This window comes from Colius striatus, chromosome Z, assembly GCF_028858725.1.
Source record: "Colius striatus isolate bColStr4 chromosome Z, bColStr4.1.hap1, whole genome shotgun sequence".
Taxonomy (NCBI): Eukaryota; Metazoa; Chordata; class Aves; order Coliiformes; family Coliidae; genus Colius; species Colius striatus.
The window spans coordinates 42815134-42837173 of record NC_084790.1 but is presented as its reverse complement, the minus strand read 5'-3'; the positions used below and the strand labels follow the sequence as shown (position 1 = coordinate 42837173).

Here is a 22040-nt window from a genome sequence, read left to right as displayed (position 1 = left end):
CTGCATATATGAGAACAGCCTGGACATATCAACCGAAGTTCTGAGAAAGTAATGGCCTACTCTGTGAGCTCACAACCACTTTGATTCGAGAAATTTCTAGTCCATTTACCAGTAGCACTCTTTCAACTTTTCCAAGATTTGGGTTGCAAAAGAACAATTGTTTTAAGCTGCTATTGTTAAACATCAAGAACAAGACCATAAGCAATTCATTATAGAAATAATTTAGTCAAGAACTATCTGAAAATTACTGCTGGTATACACTGCCAATAGTTTCAGACAGGAGTCTCTTAAAAAACCTGACTCATCCAACAGGGCAGTCAGCATTTAGCAGTCCTACCATTTCTTGCTCACATAAACTAGAAAGATACAAGGACTGAGAAGTGGGAGATCACTGTCTGGAATTGATATTCACAGGGTATTTTTTTTTTTCATGTTTTTTAAACTGCTGTTAAGACTTGGAAGACTTGTCTAAGCAGAGATGTGAGAGCTGTCATTGCTGCATTATGGCATGTAGTGTTGAGTAAGACATACATTTGGTAAAAGTTACCCTCTCTGTTCTTTCTCACAATGGAAGAAAAATTTTTACACTCTCAAAACTCTTCCTATCCAGAGAGAAGCCAAATTTTGCATGACTTTCTTGTCTCCAGCCTCTCACTGAAAATGTGTACAAAGCTTTCACATACAATGTCAGATGGCAAACACTATCTGAAACTTAACTCATGGGGACACTATGAGCTAACATAAATCATATGCACTGCAGGTTGTATTTTATGCCATTTGGTCCACTGACTCTTTCACTTGCTTATCAGTGTTTCCAGAAATAATCTGAATGCGTTTCCAAAACAGAAACAAAGAACCACTTCACAAAAACAGCAAAGAACAAAACATACTCATGATATTTAAATGGTCTCTTACTTTTTTGCCCCATAAGGGGCCAATAAGGACACTTATCTATCTGTGACTGTCACCTTTACAAATTTCTATGAAAAAACTCATTAAATAAAAATGCAAGTCACTACTTTATACATCTGTTAAAGAAAAAAAACCCCAAACTTTACTGAAATGCTAATTAACAGCACACATTTTCACTTATCAACACTATAGTTAAAATATTAATACATGTATCTCTCTCAAAAATGTCCAAAAAGACTATGTAGTTACGCTGGTAACAGGATTATCCTGAGCTGAATTAGCATGACTTCAGAACAAAGTCCCTTCTGTGGGGTTATTTTTAACAAACAATGGTAAGCAGCTATTTTAAGCATAAACTCACTACCAATTTGGCTCATCGCTTTTCACCCAAAACAGTTGCACTAACACAAACAGAATCCCTCGTGGGTGGCAGAAGACTGATTTAGCAGGCTCTGCTGATCAAAATAGTGGCCTGCCTAAGGGAGCTGGTGGAGTCACCAGTCCTTGCAAGTGTTTAAGAGACAGGTAGATGTTGCACTTAAGGAAACAGTCTAGTGGTTTATAGGGCTAGGACAAAGGCTGGACTCAATCTTAAAGGACTCTTCCAGCCAAAATGATTCTATGATTCTATGAATGAGCTCAAAGAAAGCTAAAATTGAAAAGAACAAATGGTATCTGTATCTGCATTCAGAAGCTAGCTGACATCTCAGCAGTCATTGATTTCAGATTTGCTATTACATGGATCAGGTCAATGATGTGACAGTTCAGAATTTCAGCCAACATGCAGTACGTTTTAACTTAAAGGAAACGTGTGACATAGCAAAGACCATATACTTCTACAACTAGTTAACATAAAAATAAATTTTAAAAGTAACTTCGTCTTCTGTTCAGCTCGCGCCTTGTTTCAATAATAAGGCAGCAAAGAAATAAAAGTCTAGCTTAATCAGTCAAAACAGATTTACATTTGTAGATATGAGTAAAAAAAAAAAAGAAAAAACCTGTCAGTTTTGAGGAAACTGCTTTCCATAACCTAATAATACTTCAAGTAACTTGTGGTATTAGCAAGCAGCAACCACAACTAATAAATACCAGCTAGCTTAGTCTTACTGGCTCTGGAAAAGTCTAACAAGAGGTTCAAGAATGACTAACCATTTTACATGCCATCTGACGCACCTCATATTCCCACATTTTAGTTACAAACATGAGGAAGAACTATTTGTTGTTTTCTTCTATCTGCTGGCTTGCATTGTTATCTACAGAACTGTAATCCTGTTCACAATGGTATCTGAATATCTGTTTCACTTAAAACAGATGAATTCTCTCCATGATTCACATTAAAATCTTGTTGACTTTAAGCAGATTTAAAATTAAGGTTAGAAGTTAAGTACCTTCCCAGACTGAAGCCTGGAAAATTTCTGCAGTGCCAAGCTTCATAAAAAAAAATGAAAAGTTTAGCAGTTTACATTAAAAAAAAAAAAAAAGTTATATAATATGTATATTTATAAAGTATGCTTGTTTCACTGACATTTTCACCTATTTTATCCATGTCTGTTTTATCAACATGTACATCTGTGGCACAAGTTTAGACTAGAAAGAACATTATATTGAACTTAAACCACTAGTGAGAATGTAGTTCTTCAGATCTTGCAACAGATTTTCCAACAAGTGTTATCACCAACCTTCAGCTGAAGTCTATTTCTCCCCAGACTAGGCTTTGGTAAATTTCTCAAATCCTGAGGCATGTAGTAAGCTTTAAGTCAAACCAAAGTACAGCACTGTAATTAAGCTGATGTTTGTAGTCGGGCTATATGCTGATGGAAGACAGTCTGATTAGACAGCTTCATCTGCTGTTTTGTGCATAATCCAAAACAACAAGTGGGAAACTGTTATTTACTACTGACTCCCAAGTTATGGGGAATGAAATACCACTTTGCTTCTCTAGAAACCTCTTTAAAGCACTTGGGAAAACAAAATTGAAAATCTGCACACAGCAGTTAAGTTTTAAAAGGGGTTGACTTTATCATAAAAGCGAAGTAGCATGCAGTATAATTCCATACTGATTTCAAGACAAGTTACCACATATTGAATTAAAAACATTATTCATAGATATTGTATGATGATATTCTCCTACCAAAGCTTTTGGCAAAACTGCAGCACACACTGCACTGAAATACTTCTATGAACTAGCCTACATCTGATATATAGCATTTGGTATAGCAAAATGAGAACTCAACAAATCTTACCACTTTTAAAAAAACCTCCCATTTGATGGAAGGGTTTTCTATATATTAGCCAAAAGAGCCAATTTGAGCAAAACCACGCTAATAATTTCAAGAGTATGATATTGATATATCATATTATTATTCCTATAATATATTGATGGCTGTTGATATGAATGTATATAGGTATTTTACAGAGTAACAAAGACCAACAACAATTTAGGCCAGCTGTCCTAAATTTACTCAACAATAACAACAATAGAAAAGTACCCCAAAACTCAACCACTCAAACAATCTATACTTTTACTTTAGTCAATTAAAAAAGTTGTATTACTTTTCAACCCAACCCAAGAGCATATACACTTGTATTTATTTTAAAACACAGAAAGAGTAATACAAGAGCAAACTTTCTAGAAACTTTCCTTTCTAGCAACTGAAGCTTCTCATCACCTCCTCACCATTTCCACTCTCACATTTTTCCCGATCAACATAAATTTATTTACTTTTATGTAAAATATAGCTTTTCAAGCTAAGTATAATTGTATCTTTTTGTCTGAACATATCAGATGATTAAACCACAAAATACATAACAATGCTGCTTCAATTACATAGCAATGATGATCTGCGCTTTCAAAATTAAGATACTTTCCAACAAGTACACAGTGCTCATAAAAATTGCTGTGGCAGGAAGTTAAACAAAAAAGTCTTAAACTGTCTGAATTGCTATCCTATTCATTTGCTCAGTACAATAAAACAACCTAAAACTCAAAGTAAAACACAGAAAGACCATACTGATTTCTAATAGCAGCATACAGGCCAAATAAGCATAGTACTACCAACTCTACAAATGAAGATCCTGCCAAGAAGACAGATGTAGCTAGTGAAATATCTCCTACAGCTTGGCATCAGGGCACACTATGTTCCCTACCATAATACTGTATATTTTATCTGGCTACATTAGTGTTTTCATTCAAATTCAGTCCACATAGCCTTTCCTATGAAGGAATAAGTAGATGCAAAGAACCTACTCAGAAACATTCTTAGATTAGCACATTCATGAAACAATCATTAACTTCCATAACATAACTGGCTTAAGATTTTTGTCTCTTGGACACGTAACAGACTACCACTGTTCAGTAATTCAATTGTCTCTGTAGATATATATGCTTGTAACATGGCCAAATTCCAAATGGGGAGATGCTGCTCTGGTTTCAAAGGCCATCTAGTGTCAAGGAGAAACTTTCCCCTTCCTACCTAAAATAACACAACGTAGTTAACATTTTTAATTAAGGAAAATTTAAAAAATAAAATATTTCTTACTATTATGCAAATGCAAGTACTTAGTTTTATCCATTTGTGCAAGTCACCGGTTTACTAAATATTCAGAGGTCAAATAAGCGCTAAGGATAACTGAAAAAACCTAGTCACACTGCAGATGACAAATGTCAAGTTACCAAGCTTAAAGAAATATTTATAAATAACCCTGGTAAGAACTCCATCTAAGATCTGAACTTTAATTTTAAGTTTGAAATACTGTACACAATGGTGCAATGAACAGTGCCACAGCCAAACAGCACAGCTACACCAACACTACACACAAAGCTTCCGCCCCACTGACTGCAGCATTAGGCAGCCGACATCATTATTCCTAGATGTTCAGCACTAGTATTCAGGAAATGGTTTGGATCAGACATGCATTAGGGTTGAAAAGCCATGATAAAAATGTCCTATGTAAATATCCCATCATTCTCAAGACAGCTAATTTATGTCTTCTGAAGTTTTCCCTGTAACTCCTAATCTGGAGCAAAGCCACGACACTTGATGTGGCAGCAAAATACCACCACAAGACATGGTTGTGATCGCATTTCAGACAAACACTGTCAGTCAGTAAGTAAAATCTAATTCAGACACTCTTAATGTTAAATACAAGCTGTGAATATTGAAGAAATAAATATGAGTCTCTGTGCATTCTTGATTTTTGTAAAAAAAAAAAAAAAATCCTCTAAGTGTTTCCTATTTAAAAAGAAAAACACTAAGTATTTTTTTATGTTGTACTGGTCGTCCCACAAAAGATTACTTCTACTGCCTTTTCAGCAATTGGATGAATAGTTATAGAAGCTACAGAAGCATCAGCATTTTCATAGCCCCTTCTGAAGTTTTTCAAATAAATTTTAAATTCAAACCTCACAAGTGAAGTATTGTGAAAAATTAATTCAATAAATTCACTTATTTAAATCAGTGGAGAAGAACCAAGAGATAATATTGAAAGCAAGTGAGTTGCCATTATGTTTCATCTGTTTCCTTATAATTCACAATGAAAAATTAAAGGGTCTGCAGTTTCAATAAAGTAAATACTCTATTATTTCCTTAAAATCTAGACAGAAAACCAGAAATTATTAACTTTTTTTTTTTGGTCTTAATTCATGTAGATGGAGTGCTACAGCTCTTAAGCTACTGAACTTATAAACTTAAAAAAAAATCACCTTCTGATTGGTTAAGCATATAGAGTAATCTCATAAGGTCTGAAGATAAATCATTGACATATAATTTTTTCTGAAGTTACTGAAAGTTATTTCATATAATTTAAGTTTTGGGAGATATTCTTTGTAAACTATGTATTACAAGTACACAAAACCAATGCTATTTATAAGAAGTGTTTTTTTCCTTCTACTATTTGGTATTTTCTGCTGTTCAAACTTTCATCTGTGGAAGCACAAAAGTATAAAGGCTTTATTTGAATAAGTATTCCACAAAACTACTTCTATTTTTTTAAAAAAATACTTTAAAAAAAAAACCCTCATAAAAGTCCAGTTAAAATACTTAATCTTCATGCATCACAGGGATGTACATACAAGCTAAGAGTGCATGTAAACAAATAAATGTATGTGGACTGAGTAAAAAAACCCAAATCAAGACTAAAAAAGAATATCTGAAATCTAATGATGCCATACATGATTGAGTTTCAACACTTTTTGAAATTTCTTATCTTACTTACGATTTCTGTCTAGGGAGTCATAATGTAGTATTTATGAAAACTCATGAAAATTCAGAGTTTGAAAAGGTAAAACACTGCACAAGTATAACAGTGGTCTAATGCAGACAGTTATTATGAATGAACAGGAAGCAGCAACCAAACAAGAGAGATAACAAAGAACCCACACCTGCATAACTGACAGCAGTCACATACATATTTTTCCTCTTGTTCTTCATTTGTCTGAACAGAACAGAGAACTATGGTAACTGATTTTTTTTCTGGCAACAAACACATACTTTCTATTAACATACCCTGACGCCGATTTAAGATTATTTCCACAGTTCACACAAATTCTAATAATACTGTCTCGTTTTAAGACAAATTACCTGCTATTTGTACCAAGATTGCAAGCTCCTGATGAGCATGCAGAGTAACTCCACAAGTTTTCTGTTTTAAAGTGGGTGCAGTCAACCTAAGGCAGGCAATACACACAGAGTATTATGCCTTATTATGGTGATTTTTGCCATGGAGTTCAAATAAAAGTGTAATGTGTATAATGCTTCCCATTCAAATTATAAAGGAATAGGATATTACTGTCATAATCTGTAACAACTTCCATTACTGTTTGGGGAAGCCCTATAATCTAATGCCCATCTCAACCACAAGAGTGGGGTTTTTTTTAACCTTTTGATTTCCAAACCTCAAAATTTTCTACAAACACTACCATTTTCTCCATAGCTGATTTTAGCTCCCTGACAGCCATCTTGTTCATATTAAATGCATCTAATTTTTTACGTGACTTTGTCCAGTTTGTCTATGAAAATTCTATTAATGAAGTCTTGTTTCACCACAGAATTAAGACTTTAATAGTTCATATGAAAGCTCTGCAAATCTTTTCCCTTTCAGCAATACCCTTGAAGTGACTGTGGTAAGCAAGAAATGAACAGAATACTGCACTAGTACTGACGTCACCAGCAAACGAGATATAATTCTGCCTCTTCTGCCCAAGATTCTTTTTATAGAGAGAAGGATGATAGTAACCATGTAATTTTGTTTCTCAATAGAAACTCACTTTTTAATGAGAATTCATAGAAAGCTCATACTCCTTTTAGGAGCTGTCATCACCTACCTGCACGATCCACATCTTTTTGTCTGAGGCATGCAATTTTATTTGTTATATTGTTCAAATGAGAATAATGTAACCAGGGATGACAAAAAAAATTAAAAAAATTAACTTCTTTCCTACCTTTAAGAGCTGCTTGCCAATCGTTGGACTCATTTTTTCATCCACCATAAGAATTACTATTCCTCTGTCATCCATACCTCGGCGTCCTGCACGACCTGACATTTGAATGTATTCACCTGAGGATATCTAGATTAAAACAAGAAATAATAAACAATAGAAAAATGGCAAGAACATATAAAGTGCTACTTACAATTACACAGTAAATGATCATGATGTAAAAAAATCAGCAAAGGAGAACTAAGAAACCATTTTACTGTGATGGAAGTTTGCTGGGCATAGTGGAGATTATTAAAATATAATACAACTTCAACATCCTCATAATGATGATGATGATTGTTGTGTTATGATACTTAGCCCACTTATTCTCCACACTCTTCTGACACAGAGGAGAACACTTGGGTCTCACAGTTTTGTAGCAGTCTTAGCTAATATACTGATGACTGCCAGCTTGTGTTTGATGCCCTTTTGCTGCATATGTTCAAATAAATAACATCACGCATAATCTGAGGAATCTTGTCTTCAAGAATTTGTACACTAATGAAAAATGAATTAGTGAACAAATAAATATTTTTTTAAGAAAAAAAAAATTGAAGAGGGTAAGTGAGGAGTAAATTTAATTCCAATAACATTTAAAGAAAGCAGTTTAGTTACGCTATAGAAGCTGCTTTTAACTTACCCATCGGAAATCTTTTCCATCAAATTTGCTGGCACTCGTAAACAGCACAGTCCTGGCTGGCATATTAATTCCCATAGCAAAAGTCTCTGTTGCAAATAAGGCCTAAATAAACAGATGAAAGTTAAGCAAGCTAATCCAAGGGCTCTTAAACTAACATGCAAATAGCCAGAAATTGGTACACAAAACCTCTCTAGATCATACTACTTATGTACAGTCAGCACAGGAACACAGGCTCGTTAGACATTTAAAAGCTGAACCAAAACCACTATTTCTCTCTTCCCTTATTTCCTCTGGGAAAACATGGAAACTAGTTAGATGCAACCATGTAGAAAGACTCCAAGAGAAAATAGACAAGGAGGTGCAAAAATAGTTAAATTTCACATTTAATGCTTGCAAGAAGAAAACAGTCCCACAACTTTCACCTACAGTTACATTTTTCTGAATCTCTTAGGACAACCAAGAGGTTTGGGAAATTTCTAGGCATTCATAAGAGCAAAACAGATCCTAAAAAAATGAAGACGTTGAAGCTAGACATTGTTTAAATACTACAGAATAAAATCTGGAACACCTAAAACTGAAGCTGTAATTGTGCACTAGCATTAACGCAGCTAAGTCAAAGTACTAATGACTACGAACTTATATAGAGAATTCATAGAGAGAAAAAAAGTCAACAGTCTCACAAACTTTTTTTTTCAGATAGAGATGAAGGCATTTATTAAAATATTTACATTTCTTAAGAGAAGGGAGCTGCAAGCAATTACATCAATTAACCTCTGCCACTGGAAAAGCTCAAGGCTTCCAGAGGTGCTGTGTGCATTTGCAGAACCCAGTAAGTACACAGGTCCACAGAACAGGGCCTTTCTCTTCATATGTGTGCAGATTTTTTTTTTTTAAAATTGCCTAATTATTGGTCCACAAAATGTTCAAAAAAACTTCTTACTAAGTACTAAGCCTTATGCTTTCTGCACAGAACCACATTCAAAACATAAGCCATTTTTCAGTTTGTCATGTGCAATGAGCCTTTCACATTTTTCCATCAAAGAGCAGATCTCTACTGTAACACTAGCATACTTTTTGAGCTAAGTCTCAAAATCTTAGTTCTTTGGAATTATCGACTGCATATTTACAACAACAACAAAAAAACATGTACATGAAATATACCTTTATTAGGCCCTCAGAGAAAAGAATTTCTATGGTTTCTTTCAAAATAGGAAGCAGACCACCATGATGGATACCAATTCCTCGCTTCAGAAGAGGAAGTACATGCTCAACCTGGGAAGGACCATGAAGACCAGTAAAGAATTTGTAATAATCGTTAACAAAAAATAAAACCTCAGCACTGCCATTAGTGTTCATGTAATTTACTCCTTCCTGACTTAAATACAATAAATATTGTTGAACCTCATGAGTTTCAACAAGGACAAGTGCAGAGTCCTGTATCTGGGAAGGAACAACCCCATGCACCAGGACAGGCTGGGGGTCAAACTGCTGGAGAGCAGCTCTGCAGAGAGAGACCTGGGAGTCCTGACTGATAATAAAGTAACCATGAGCCAGCAATGTGCCCTCATGGGCAAGAATATCAATGGCATTCTGGGATGCATCAAGAATGTGGCCAGCAGGTCAAGGGAGGTTCCTCTCCCCCTCTACTCTGCCCTGGTGAGGCCTCATCTGGAGTCCTGTGTCCAGCTCTGGGCTCCTCAGCTCAAGAGGAACAGGGAAGTGCTGGAGAGAATCCAGCGCAGGGCCACCAAGATGATCAAGGGTATAGAACATCTTTCATACAAGGAAAGACTGCGGGAACTGGGGCAGTTTAGTCGGGAGAAGAGGAGATAGAGGGATGATCTTATTAACATTTATAAATATCTAAAGGGTGAGTGTCAGAAGGTTGGGACATCCCTTTTTTCTATAGTAGTAACAAGACAAGAGGTAATGGGATGAAGCTGGAACACAAAAAGTTCCACTTAAACATAAGAAAAAACTATTTCACTGTGAGAGTGAGGAAGCAGTGGCACAGAGAGGTTGTGGAGTCTCCTTCCTTCAAACCTGCCTGGACACATTCCTATGCGACCTGATCTAGGTGAACCTGCTTTTGCAGGGGGGTTGGACTAGATGATCTCTAAAGGTCCCTTCCAACCCCTACCATTCTATGATTCTATGAAATATCCCTTCAATATCACTTTCCAGTTAGAACTGGTAATGATATGAAAGGTAAAGCCAGAAGCCAATATTCTCTGTTGACCAGTCTTAAATTGGCTTAGGTCTACTGTGAAGTTACGTCCTAAATTTAAACATGCACTTAGTATTTAAATTTCCCTCTCTAAAATAAAAATTGCCTCATTTTATGCATGATGCATTTTGTTTCTGTTTTAGTTGCAGTGATTTAATTTAATGATATGTGCTGTAAAAGAGTGAAGTCTGCACTTATGAGACACATACAAGGAAATTCAGTGTAAATGATGGAATTAATCTCTTAAATTCTAAAAACATTCTTGAAACAAATAACTACATAAACTTATGTTTGTCTCCGTTTTTCTCTGAAAATACTCTCATTAACAATTAACACTTGATTACCATCCTAAAGGTAATTTTAAAAAATAGGCTCTCAAGATATCATTGCCTGCAGACACAGAACCAGATTACTTTGATATAATGCCACTGTTATAAACTCCCTAAAAAAATCCAGCAACTAACACTCTATATGTTGGATTTCTACTTTATTTTTCTAAAGGTCACAAACAAAACAAAACAGGTATGTGGAATTTGAAGCAAACAGGCATGGCCAAAAATTAAATGGTTGGCTTTTTCAAAGAGAAATTGCCATTGTCATGGTAAATACAGTAAGAAACGACGGGCATAAATAAAGAGCATTGCAGAAAGAAATTGTAGTTTTAATATGTTACAAAAGTACTGAATCCTATAATATTCTGTCCATTTAGAAGCTCGAATATTTCCACTGTACAGATAGTCACTATGGTTAGTCATATATGACAATGTAGATGCACTAAATCAGCAGTCATTACCTGATAAAGAGATAGTTTTAACGCAGATATATCTCTGCATAAGCCCTTATGTTTACTTATTAGAACAAAACTCTAACCCACAGGAATGTCATGGTTAATTTTGGCATATGTCACTTGCCAGAACCATAACTGCAATGAATCCCAATCACTAAGTGCTATTTCACAATGCAGAGTAATGGAAAGAGATATGAAAATTCAGAGAGATGAACAAAAATATCTAGTTCAAGAATTCTGTACCCTCTACAAAAGTGTCACAGTGTCAAAGGTTGCAGAAAACAGCGGCTGCTCCTATTTAAACTCCACTCACCTGAGGAAGCTTTTTGTCTTCATCTGACAGACAATCGATCGCATTATTGAACACTTCTTCAACCATCTTTTTTTCTTCATCTAAGGAGGCAATTTGTAAGTTGTTAAAAAATCTAGAAGGCTAAAACCAGCTGTAAACAAAACATTACCACATTCTAACGTTTACAAAAGTTTACAATAAAATTAGCATGGAAGACCATGAAGTCTACACAAAGCCATCCACAATGGGTCAGATAATCAAGACTTGAATGTGAACTTGAAGGAGCTAAACAGTAACCAGAAGTAGATGCTCAGGAAAAAATGGAACAAACATGGCACAATAATCCAAACTTCAGTTATTTCCAAGGCTGTGATTCCTCAGTTTTATGTATTTTTTGTCTACTTCATAAACCTCCCCGTTTCTCATCTACCTACTACTCCTTGTCTGCATGGACACTAGGGGTTCTTCCTCTTCGATGTTAATTCTCAAAGTTTACACATTTTCTACTTAAACAGTACAAATATCAATATTATACAGTCAAAGTTATGACTGAATATATAACAATGTGTCTCTGTACTTGGCATATCTTTAAATTTTCCAACAGATAAAGCTACATTATCTTGCAACACTGAACCAGAATATACAAAGACTGGAGCAAGCTAGCAAGCAAGAACCCTGAACAGTTCACAAACGTGACATGGTACATTGATTTACAATGAATTCCGTATTTTTGTTACAACCCTTAACATTTCTAAGAAGCAGTGAAGTGAAACTTCTTTTCCGAGTTTGGTCTTAAAATGAAAATATCTCCTTTGTTTACCTTTTGGATTTTTCTTTGAGGAGAATGGGGAGGACAGAAAGAAAGAAAACTGGACTGAATAGTTGAGAAAGAACAGTCTAGTGTTTTGTTACACAGTTGTTTTGATCTTGAGAAAACAGTTTTCATGAATTTTCATGAAAATTCTGGGAAATGCATTTGCTATGATCAGTCTTCTCTCATTATAGATAAAATTTCTAGGAATTCTTGTGCTATTATTACAGTGAAAGGTATTTTGGAGAAAGAAATAAGTTTAAAAACAGAAGAATAATTCAACACTGTGATGACTAAGTACTCTTGTGCACAAACAGTTTCCTGCTGCAAACAGCCTGATGAAATTCATTTTGGGTTTTTTTGTGTTTTGTTTGTTTTTGTTTTGTTTTGTTTTTACACAAAGTGACAAAGGAAACGGAAATATCTAACTAGAGTATCATTTCACATCAAATGACAATTGTGAATAAAACTATATTTATCTGTACCTGTATTGAAATCTAACTTTGTCATCTGAAGTGCATAGGCTTCACAGTCTTTCTTACTGAAGCTGAAAATAATCACAGGTTGGAAATTCCTTTCCATGATCATCTTCACAATCTTAAAAACATTTGAAGGACCTGCAAAGAGATTACATTACTTTAAATGTCCTTCAACAAAAAAATCATCTTTTGGAACAATTGAGACACAAGCACAATTTGCATACAACTTTGTTGTATTACACAATAAGTTACTTTAGAATGGAATCCAAACTCACCTTTTGTTCCTCCTTTCCTGCCTTTCTGGTCCCCTTTTGCCAAGTCTCCTGCATCTCTAAGTACTTGCATTGCTGTATTAAAATTATCTTCTCTGAAATCTCCCTAGACACAGAACACAACCTTTGTAAGCAACTACTTCTTACATAGCCCACTTAAAAACACTTTAGTGCTTTGCACAGCCAGTACCCATTACCCAGTATTTAGAGCCAGCAGGACAAAACTATGCATAAGCTATCAAGTAACTTTACTAGGTCAATGGCACAGCTCAGAATCACATTGCTGTCTTTGAGGTTATTGCTCATTTCTCTGTCCACCACAGCATCAACCCTGCTAGACCTGCTGAATGACACAGTACTAAAACTGACTTTCAGGAACGTCTACATGAAACTACATGTTTCATGAACAACCCTGTTCAACAAAGACTGTTTCAAGTGCAGTTCTGCTGTTTATTAGGTACTGCTGTGCATGCCAAGGATGAATTTTAAACAAGTTGTTACTTTGAAACCACCGAAATGCACAAAAATATTTTGACTCCTCAACTAAAGTAAAATTTAAATGCTACTACATTTCCTTTCAGTAAGGAATAATACAAGAAACATCAGCTACTTTGCACTTTTAGAGAAAAAGTAGCACCATCATCTCAGTAAAGTACTACTCAGCGGACTACATGACATTAATAAAACCAATCTCTTCTATAAGACTCTCAAAATCTAAACCAATGTGGAGATCACTATTACCCATTTGCACTTCATTTTAAAACAAACGTCTTTGGTAGAGTCAACCCAAATTTTTCAAGATATCAACCCTGTGACTGACATTCGAGGAAAAGTATCTTTCAAACAAACAGAATATTACTTACATTTTCATCAACAACTAGGTGAAGTCCATCACCTCCTGCTGGGAATATATAGTGCTGCAGTGGAGTGGGTCGATAGTCAGTATAAATCACATGGCAAGGCTATAAAGAAAAAACAGCATACACCTAAATATTCCATATTTCTAACTGCATTGTAAAAAACACATTACCACTAAAACACATCTTTCTAAAAGCCAGAAAGCAAGACTCCCAGAAACTAAGGTAACAAATTTTCTTTCATGAATATGGATTTTGTACTAATGATGCTGCTTAAGAAAATTAAAGTCTGCAAATCCTTTAGAAGAATACAAGTTGGCTACAAAAATTCTTTCCATGAACACCAGCAGTAACATCAGGTAGTATTTCCTTCTATATTATTACATAAACTCAAAATCCCAACACCTTTTAAAACCAAATGAAAAACTGTTAGTTTCTATTTTAAGCCCTAAATATTTCTTATACCACCTAAAAAACGACATAGCAAACTTTTAAAAACACTGAGGGTTTTAATGCATGGACAAAGCTTGTTTACAAAAAAATAAACAAAACGTTTCCTCTAAAATATTAAATATTAACATAAATCTGTTTTAAAAGAAAAAGCATAGTCTAGTGCTCTGCAAAACAAAGTCAAGGTTTTGTGCCAAACTTAAAAAGACATCTCTTATCTTTCATCACAAACAATGTTAAGAATCAGCCTCTGGGGTATTTCTAAAATTTGAGCAACCTCTAAAGCATATGAACTTCCCTAATTCCTATATTCTTTGGAGCAAAAGCACCTCAAAGCAATAAGAAGGCTCAAAAGACACTCAAAGTTTCAGCTGCCATCAGCAGAAGAGACAGTATGATGCCACAAGACAACAAGGATGGAGGTATAGCACATCAGAAACTTTACCTGTTTGTGAAGATGGCAGATCCATTCAGCAAACTGACGGGCATTTGGAATAGTTGCAGAAAGAAACACATAATGAACATTGTCAGGGAGCAAAATAATTGTCTCTTCCCAAACCACACCACGTTCTGAAAACGGAAAAGCAACATGGCAAACTTAAGGAATTAAAGCCTATTTTTCAATTCTGAAGCCAACAAACAACATGCTTAAAGGTCTTCAAGACCCGCCTGGACATGTTCCTATGAGACCTGATCTAGGTCACCCTGCTTCTGCAAGGGAGTTGGACTAGATGATCTCTAAAGGTCCCTTCCAATCCCTACCATTCTATGATTGTATGAAAAGATTTATCAAATGACCTCAAAGTGGCCTTTGCCTTGGCAAAGAAACTGCAGACTACAACAACAAACTATCTTATACATTTTCAGAAGAAAATAAATTCTGAGTGATTCATGCAGAGAGTTACTCAAGAGTGAGAACAAAAATTTAATTCCTCAAAAGAAAAATAAAAAGTTCTTGGGAAAACAAAACAAAAGATTTAAGTTGTGCCTAAAGGATACCCGAATCTCTCATGTAGTGGATTTCATCAAAAATAACCCATGCAACTTCTCGCATAACTTCAGAGCCTCTGTAGAGCATACTTCTCAAAATCTAGAAAAGGAAAAAAAAGAAATAACAAGTCACATGTTACCAAGATGCCAGGAAGAAACTGCCAGAATTTTTTGGTTCACATTTATATGGAAATATGAAATCTTACTTTGCATAAAACTTAAAAGCATTTAAAGACTGGCAGTGAAATGCTTTCCAAGTTGAATCCAACCTAACAAATTTCATTATATGAGACTAATTTACTTCCCTGCAAGAACAGTGATGGAACACAAAAACTTTTTTTCCCCCATCCTTTACGTGTCAGCATATTTGTTACAAGTCTAGGAATCTACTTCTGACAAATCTTCTTCTCTCATCCTAATTGACAACCTCTCTGGGATTAAGGGGAAATTTTTTGACAGAATAAAAAAAATTATGCTATCTCTTCACCCCAGTCTTTCTCTACCAGAGTTTTCTGTGTAAGACTCTGTCTGTACCTCTAAGAGTAAAGAAAGACAAAAATTACAACTCAGTCACATTTCTACACAGAAATATGACAAAACTGAACCAACATCACTTTGTAACCAAAGGTGAAAAGCCATGTATATTCCTACAGTACTAGCATACAGTGTGAACCACTCAGATATCTCTCAGTGATTTTCCGCTACTCTTTTTTGTTTCCCTAGAACAAAATACCAACTCTACAGGATTCAGTTAAGTCTGATTCAGTACTTCACATCTATCCACAGAAAACTCAGTACCTTGAACAGTGAGCAGAAATTAAGTTCTGCTTTTCTGTATGGGAGAAATAACGTTTCTTACTGGTAGTCTAAAAGTATGAATTTACCTAACTTTTTAATAACCAGAAGTTAAAAAAATATTAAGAGTAAGCTTAATGAACTTTGTAATTCTACCTAATTTCTACCTAATTGGGCTTTTTATAACTTTATAATCTTTTAATATCAGGCCTCCTCAGTCAAAAAAGGTTAGAAGAAAACACATATAAAGTATTTATGTCTAATCTTACCTCAGTTGTCATTACCAGACAAGAAGCTGTAGGATTGATAGTAACATCCCCAGTCATCAAACCAACATCTTGAAATTCTTCATACATCTCACGATACTTCTGATTACTCAGAGCTTTAATTGGACTTGTAAATATCACACGTTGTTTCTCCCTCAAAGCTAGGGCAATTGCATACCTGCATTCAAACATTGCACATATTAAAGTTGTCAGAAAGGCATTCAGAGCATATTACTTTCCTCTAATTTGCTTTTTTTTTTTTTTTTAAATTATGCAATTCAGAACACCATGAGAATGACATGAGACATTTAATATCTAGATTATTAAGTTATGTGCAATCTTAACTCAACTATGTATGTCTCTCTGGACAGCCACAAATCACTGACAACAAATGAACTGATTTTTATGGACCTCAGAGCAGATTTAGCTTAAAAACTTCTCAGTCTCATTTTAAATTACTACTATTTGAACCCATGCCCTGATATATCTCCATGAACATTTCCACTGTCAGACCGAATTCTGACTTCTAAAAGACATAAATTACCTTTTAAAATCAAAACAGTGCTTCTAAGAAAGTAAAGAAAACAGGAAAGAAACTCCTGATTAGTTATATTAGTTATAGGGACTAGAAAATAAAGGTATTTTTTTCTAAATCCACACAAATCTGTATTGCAGAAACTTTATTTTCAATCTATATGAAAACATCTCACCAAAACCAGACTGTTTAAAAGTAAAAAGTAAGCTTAAACCTAAACTAAGGCTTTCATTGCCCACTAAACAGGATGGAAAAAATTACTTTTATATTCACTATTAGTCACTTCATCTCTAACACATAGCTAGTGATGGTTCAACGAAATAAGACAAACATCACACTATTTACTTAAGACTGTCAGAAAACTACTTACTCTGCACAAACAGTTTTACCAGCTGAAGTATGAGCTGAAACCAATACAGATTGGTTATTATCTACACAAAGAATAGCTTCTCTCTGAAAAGCATCAAGAATAAACGGATATTCCTAAAAAGAAAGAAAGCAAAAACATTACATTTTAACACAAACTGTTACTTACATCTGAGTAATTTAGTGACTGATCTAGTTTGCAAATTACACCCAGAAATGAAATTCTGTAGGTATTTCTAACTTGAAGTGATCTTAATCCAGTATTTTTCAATGACTTTGTATTTCAATAATTTTATCTAGTACCACACCCAAGATCTTTGTTTATTTCTTGTTGTCATATCGAATGAAAACCTTGCCCCAATTAATGATTTTTTTCTAACTTACTAATTTAGGAAGAGAACCTACAGTGTACAACAGAAGCCTGACGTCAGAGAACATAACTGAAATCATGACAGCATATCCACCTCCTTCACCCATATCATTCTACTCCACCAAATTTAAAACATCAGTCTTACTTATGTCAGGCCACCTTTTCATGATACTCTTTTCCAAGCCTTGCTGACATAACTTTTTCCCTCTACCCCCATCTACTCTCCAAAGTATATGCAAAAAGAAAAATAAATACCACCTATCACATACTTTTGCAGCTTTTCCAGTTCTTGGCTTCAAGCCTGTGAAGTCTTCCTCTGCTGGAAGTGCAACCTAGAAAAAACATTTAAAATGAAAAAATTTGAAGAATTCTCAGTGTCCACTCCAGTAACATGACAAGCTAGGAAGAGCTGCGTCAGGAGACAGAAATTCAAATTACATCTTTTTCTACAATTACACACGTTAACGCTTTCTCCCTTCTCAAGAGCTTTTTAACCAGCATCTATATTCTTCTGACCTAACAATGCTCCTTCTCTCACTTCTCTGGTATTTCCTACCATCAAAGTTCTGCTTCACTTAACTTGGAACATTAACTTTCCAGGCCAAGACACAGACATGGCTTCTGGACAACAGGCATTAGAAGTGAATTCTGAGCTCACTAGTAACACTCCCTTCCTAAAGGCAATGTATTTACACAGTTCCTGTTCCTGGCCAATATCTAATATTAATTCACACTTAACTTCAGTTACTAAGTGATAGCAAACCTCTAACAGATATCTCAAAGTAACAAAAATGGCATAGACATACGGGCTTTAAAACCTATATCACTATTTGTATATATAGCTCTTTCATTAGGAAGGTCTAATCATACAGGGCCCTTGAATATGGCCCTAATTAGCTTCAGGTGATTCTTGAAGACAACACAGAAACAAAAATGAGCATAAAGCACAATGAAGACAAAATTTACAAATGTAACTGTCATAGAAACTCTTTCTGACAATCACCTTTAGATTAAAAATGATTTAAAAAAAAAATCAGCATTACTACTTTAGCGACCTGATGTAGGTGAACCTGCTTCTGCAGGGGGTTTGGACTAGATGATCTCTAAAGGTCTCTTCCAACCCCTACCATTCTATGATTTTTCACATTTTAAACCGTATTTATGCCTATTAATGCAACTTGAAAACAGATAGTTTTCATTATTTTGCTTTTTAATTAATTTTTTTTAATCAAAATGTAATCACTCTTACAAGAAAGGCTTTATTGAACCAGAATAGCAAAGTATTTCAATGCACTGATGCATACTTAGCTTGCACTATGAACACAGAGCTATTTTACCAACCAGTAGTTTTCTTTCTCAACAACAGTAATCAAAACATGCTAGGTACATTTTCATTATGGAAACGTATGAACATCATGATAAGAGTCTTTCACAATCAGCTATTTTACTGCAACTATCAGTCAAACTACTTCTGGTAAGAAAGTGTATTCATTTTTCAAGTGCATTTTGTGCATGATCAAAGCCGGACACAGACCTCAAGCTCTTTACAAGTCTGCTCTACCTTAAATAAAATATCTGCTTGAGGCTAGGAAGGCTCTACAGAGGGATCTGGAGAGGTTGGATCGATGGGCTCAGGCCAACTGTATGAGGATTAACAAGGCCAAGTGCAGGCTACCACACTTGGACGACAACAACCCCAGGCAATGCTGCAGGCTTGGGGCAGAATGGCTGGAAAGCTGCCAAGAATGAAAGGACCTGGGGGTGTTAATCAACATGAGCCAGCAGTGTGCCCAGGTGGTCAAGAAGGCCAATGGCATCCTGGCTTGGATCGCAAATAGCATGGTGAACAGCAATAGGGCAATGATTATTTCCCTGTAGTCAGTGCTGGTGAGGCCACATCTTGAGTGCTGTGTTCAGTTTTGGGGCTCTCACTAGAGAAAGGACATTGAGGGGCTGGAGTGTGTCCAAAGATGAGCATCTTAAAGGTCTTTCCCAAACTAAATGAATCTGTGGTTCTATGACATAGTAAGTACAAGGGCAATAACCAGAACTATTATACTGGCAGTAACACATATAATTCAATGAAACAAGTTTATATTTTTCATGTGCATTTTCACTGCACTAACCTCATGTGTACACCCTTCCACGGTTTCCACAGCTTGCACCTTTACTTGAGGCATCAGGTCTGCCAGACTGAAAACACATGAGTTAGGATTGCCAATAACACGCTTAAAAATCCTGCTTTGTTTATAAATGTGAAAATGTTGAACTTCACCTCTACTTTAACTGCAACAGTAAACAAGGATGTACAAACTTGAAAAAAAAGAGAAACACAGACTACTAACAAACAGGACTAATATCTGTGAATGTAAAATTTTTGCTGCTGTGAAAATCTACTTCAGCTACTGCTTTGGGATTTGTGACACCTTAAAAAGCTGCATGACAAAACAACATTTGGATCACATCCATTCATCTGAAGCCTTCCCACTGAGGACTCTTACTTTCAAAGAAAAATTCAAGACCTGTAGTCCTACTAACAGTCATGACAGTGAGTAACACCAGCCTAAAAAAATCCCCAGCAGCTGCCTGAAGACAAGATTCCTCTTTTTTACCAGCCCCTTCCTTCGTGTCTACAAGAAAATGCCTGTGTCAGTTGTTTTTTTATGATGGTTTTAATGTACTTAGCAAGCTACTGTGGGAATGTAGATGGTCTGCTGAGGCCACTAACATGGAACACAGAAACTGACTTAAAACATTGATTCTGGTTCTGCTTCTATACAGGTACCCCCTGTTTTCAGTGTTCTGAGCAGAACTCTTCTCCCAGCTTTTGCACTGTCTTACCCTCAAGTTCAGAAAACTTATCATGTAAGACCAAATGATAATGCAGACTAGGATTCTGTCCGACAGAAGTCATCAACACATCACCCACTGAGAAGCATAAGAACACTGCAAGTGTAGTCTTTATTTCTTCAGCAGTTTTCTACATCTTGAGCTAGGAGGCACACATCTGCATTTGGCAGACAAATCTTTATTTCAAGAACCCTCCTAATAATTTTCTCAACCAACATAAGCTCTCAAGTTCCCAAGAACCTCTTAAGAGCCTCCCTTCAGCTGCCTTATCTCCACAGCTGTTGACATGTTCATCTTCCTTTCCATGTTAAATACTTGCTCATGCTCACGTTATTCTACTCAAATTCAAAAGCATGTACGTACTGAAGATTCCAAATATTTGCTGCAGTTATAATCTTACACACCTCAAAAGCCTAATTTCTGCCTCCTTGGTCAAAAACATCTCCCTATGTCCCAAGTAAGGAGCATGATACAAATCAAGACTGCTTTCTCCCAGATGCTCAACTGCTACTTTCTTGCTTTATGCCTGAAATCAATCTGTCCACAGCATTATTTCAAACACAGCCAGTGCTGATCTATAGCACCTCCTCAATTATATACATAAAGGAAAATAAATATCAGTTATACTACTTTCATTGACTATCCACAACTAGCATACAGCTAACCAGTATGTTGCTATGATTTCCTTATACATCAAGTTAGGCACTTACTTAGCATCTTCTGAAAGAACATCTTCCAATTTTGGCTTTTTTCCTAAAATAGTATCTTCAGTACTATTGACCTCAGCTTCCCTTTTCGTCTTCCCTGTCACAGGCTTTGGAGACTTCTCCTCCAAACGTTTTCTGCAACATGAATAGGAAAAAATTTAAAGTCAGTCTCAGGAGATCGGGTGCCCTGCGGGCAACAGTGATCACCTTGCCTTCAGGGCGCTGCACCTTCTTCCTGGATGAGCTTGCCTGCTGGTCCCCGCGCTCCCCAGTTGCCCACTGCACCAGGACTGGCTACAGCTTTGGAGCCAGGGATCTCAGGAAAACTCGTCCCTTCGGGCTGCACTGACTGTCGGGTCCGTGGCAATCAGGCCAGCCGAAGCGAGGCGCAGGAGCGCGGCCTGAGCCCCGAGCGGCCGAGCACCCCCAGCACTGCTACCGTGCCTCCCTGCCGCGCCCTTACCCTGGTCTCTTGGCGTTCTCCGTAGCGCCTGCTTTGCTCTTCTTGGCGCCGGAGGCGGCCGCGTCCTCAAACACGCTGAAGAGCTCATCCCCGAAAGCGTCGGCCATCTTCCCCGCCGGTCCCACGAGGCCCAGCGCAGGACAGCCTCCCCGTACTCGCCCGGATCTTCTCCGCTCTTACTCCGGGGTGGCACCCCAAAAAGGAGGTCTCTCGCTCCGACGGGCCCTGGGAGCCTTCCGCGCTGCCGGTACTGCTGCCGCTGCGTTCTTACCAGCCGCGGGACACCGCACTCGGCTCTGCTCCGTCGCTTGCGTCCGCTCTGTCCCTCACCCACACGCCTCCGCGCCCGACGCTGTGCCCCGGAACCTCATCGCCACAAGGCCTCACACGACCTGAGACCTTGACCAATAGGAGATGGAGGGCGGTGCCAAGTGGGAGTCACCGGCCAATGGGGGGAGGCGGGCGGTGTCGAGCTCGGTCCCCGGATGTAGAGGCG

General features: G+C 36.7%; 1 protein-coding gene across 1 annotated transcript in view; it reads right to left on the bottom strand.

The window, feature by feature from the left end:
• The window catches only part of MTREX (Mtr4 exosome RNA helicase), a 46000-nt gene extending 24119 nt beyond the window's left edge, over positions 1 to 21881 (bottom strand). The window contains exons 1-15 of the mRNA XM_062017688.1: positions 21545 to 21881; positions 21085 to 21216; positions 19651 to 19717; positions 17794 to 17856; positions 17159 to 17271; positions 16257 to 16431; positions 15202 to 15292; positions 14648 to 14772; positions 13759 to 13857; positions 12899 to 13001; positions 12630 to 12761; positions 11355 to 11434; positions 9189 to 9299; positions 8028 to 8129; positions 7352 to 7477 (exon numbers count right to left, since the gene is read on the bottom strand). Of these exons, the coding sequence (XP_061873672.1) occupies positions 7352 to 7477; positions 8028 to 8129; positions 9189 to 9299; positions 11355 to 11434; positions 12630 to 12761; positions 12899 to 13001; positions 13759 to 13857; positions 14648 to 14772; positions 15202 to 15292; positions 16257 to 16431; positions 17159 to 17271; positions 17794 to 17856; positions 19651 to 19717; positions 21085 to 21216; positions 21545 to 21651 (1626 nt within the window). The 5' untranslated portion in view covers positions 21652 to 21881. The remainder of the gene's footprint in view (positions 1 to 7351; positions 7478 to 8027; positions 8130 to 9188; positions 9300 to 11354; positions 11435 to 12629; positions 12762 to 12898; positions 13002 to 13758; positions 13858 to 14647; positions 14773 to 15201; positions 15293 to 16256; positions 16432 to 17158; positions 17272 to 17793; positions 17857 to 19650; positions 19718 to 21084; positions 21217 to 21544) is intronic.
• Positions 21882 to 22040: the final 159 nt, after the last annotated feature.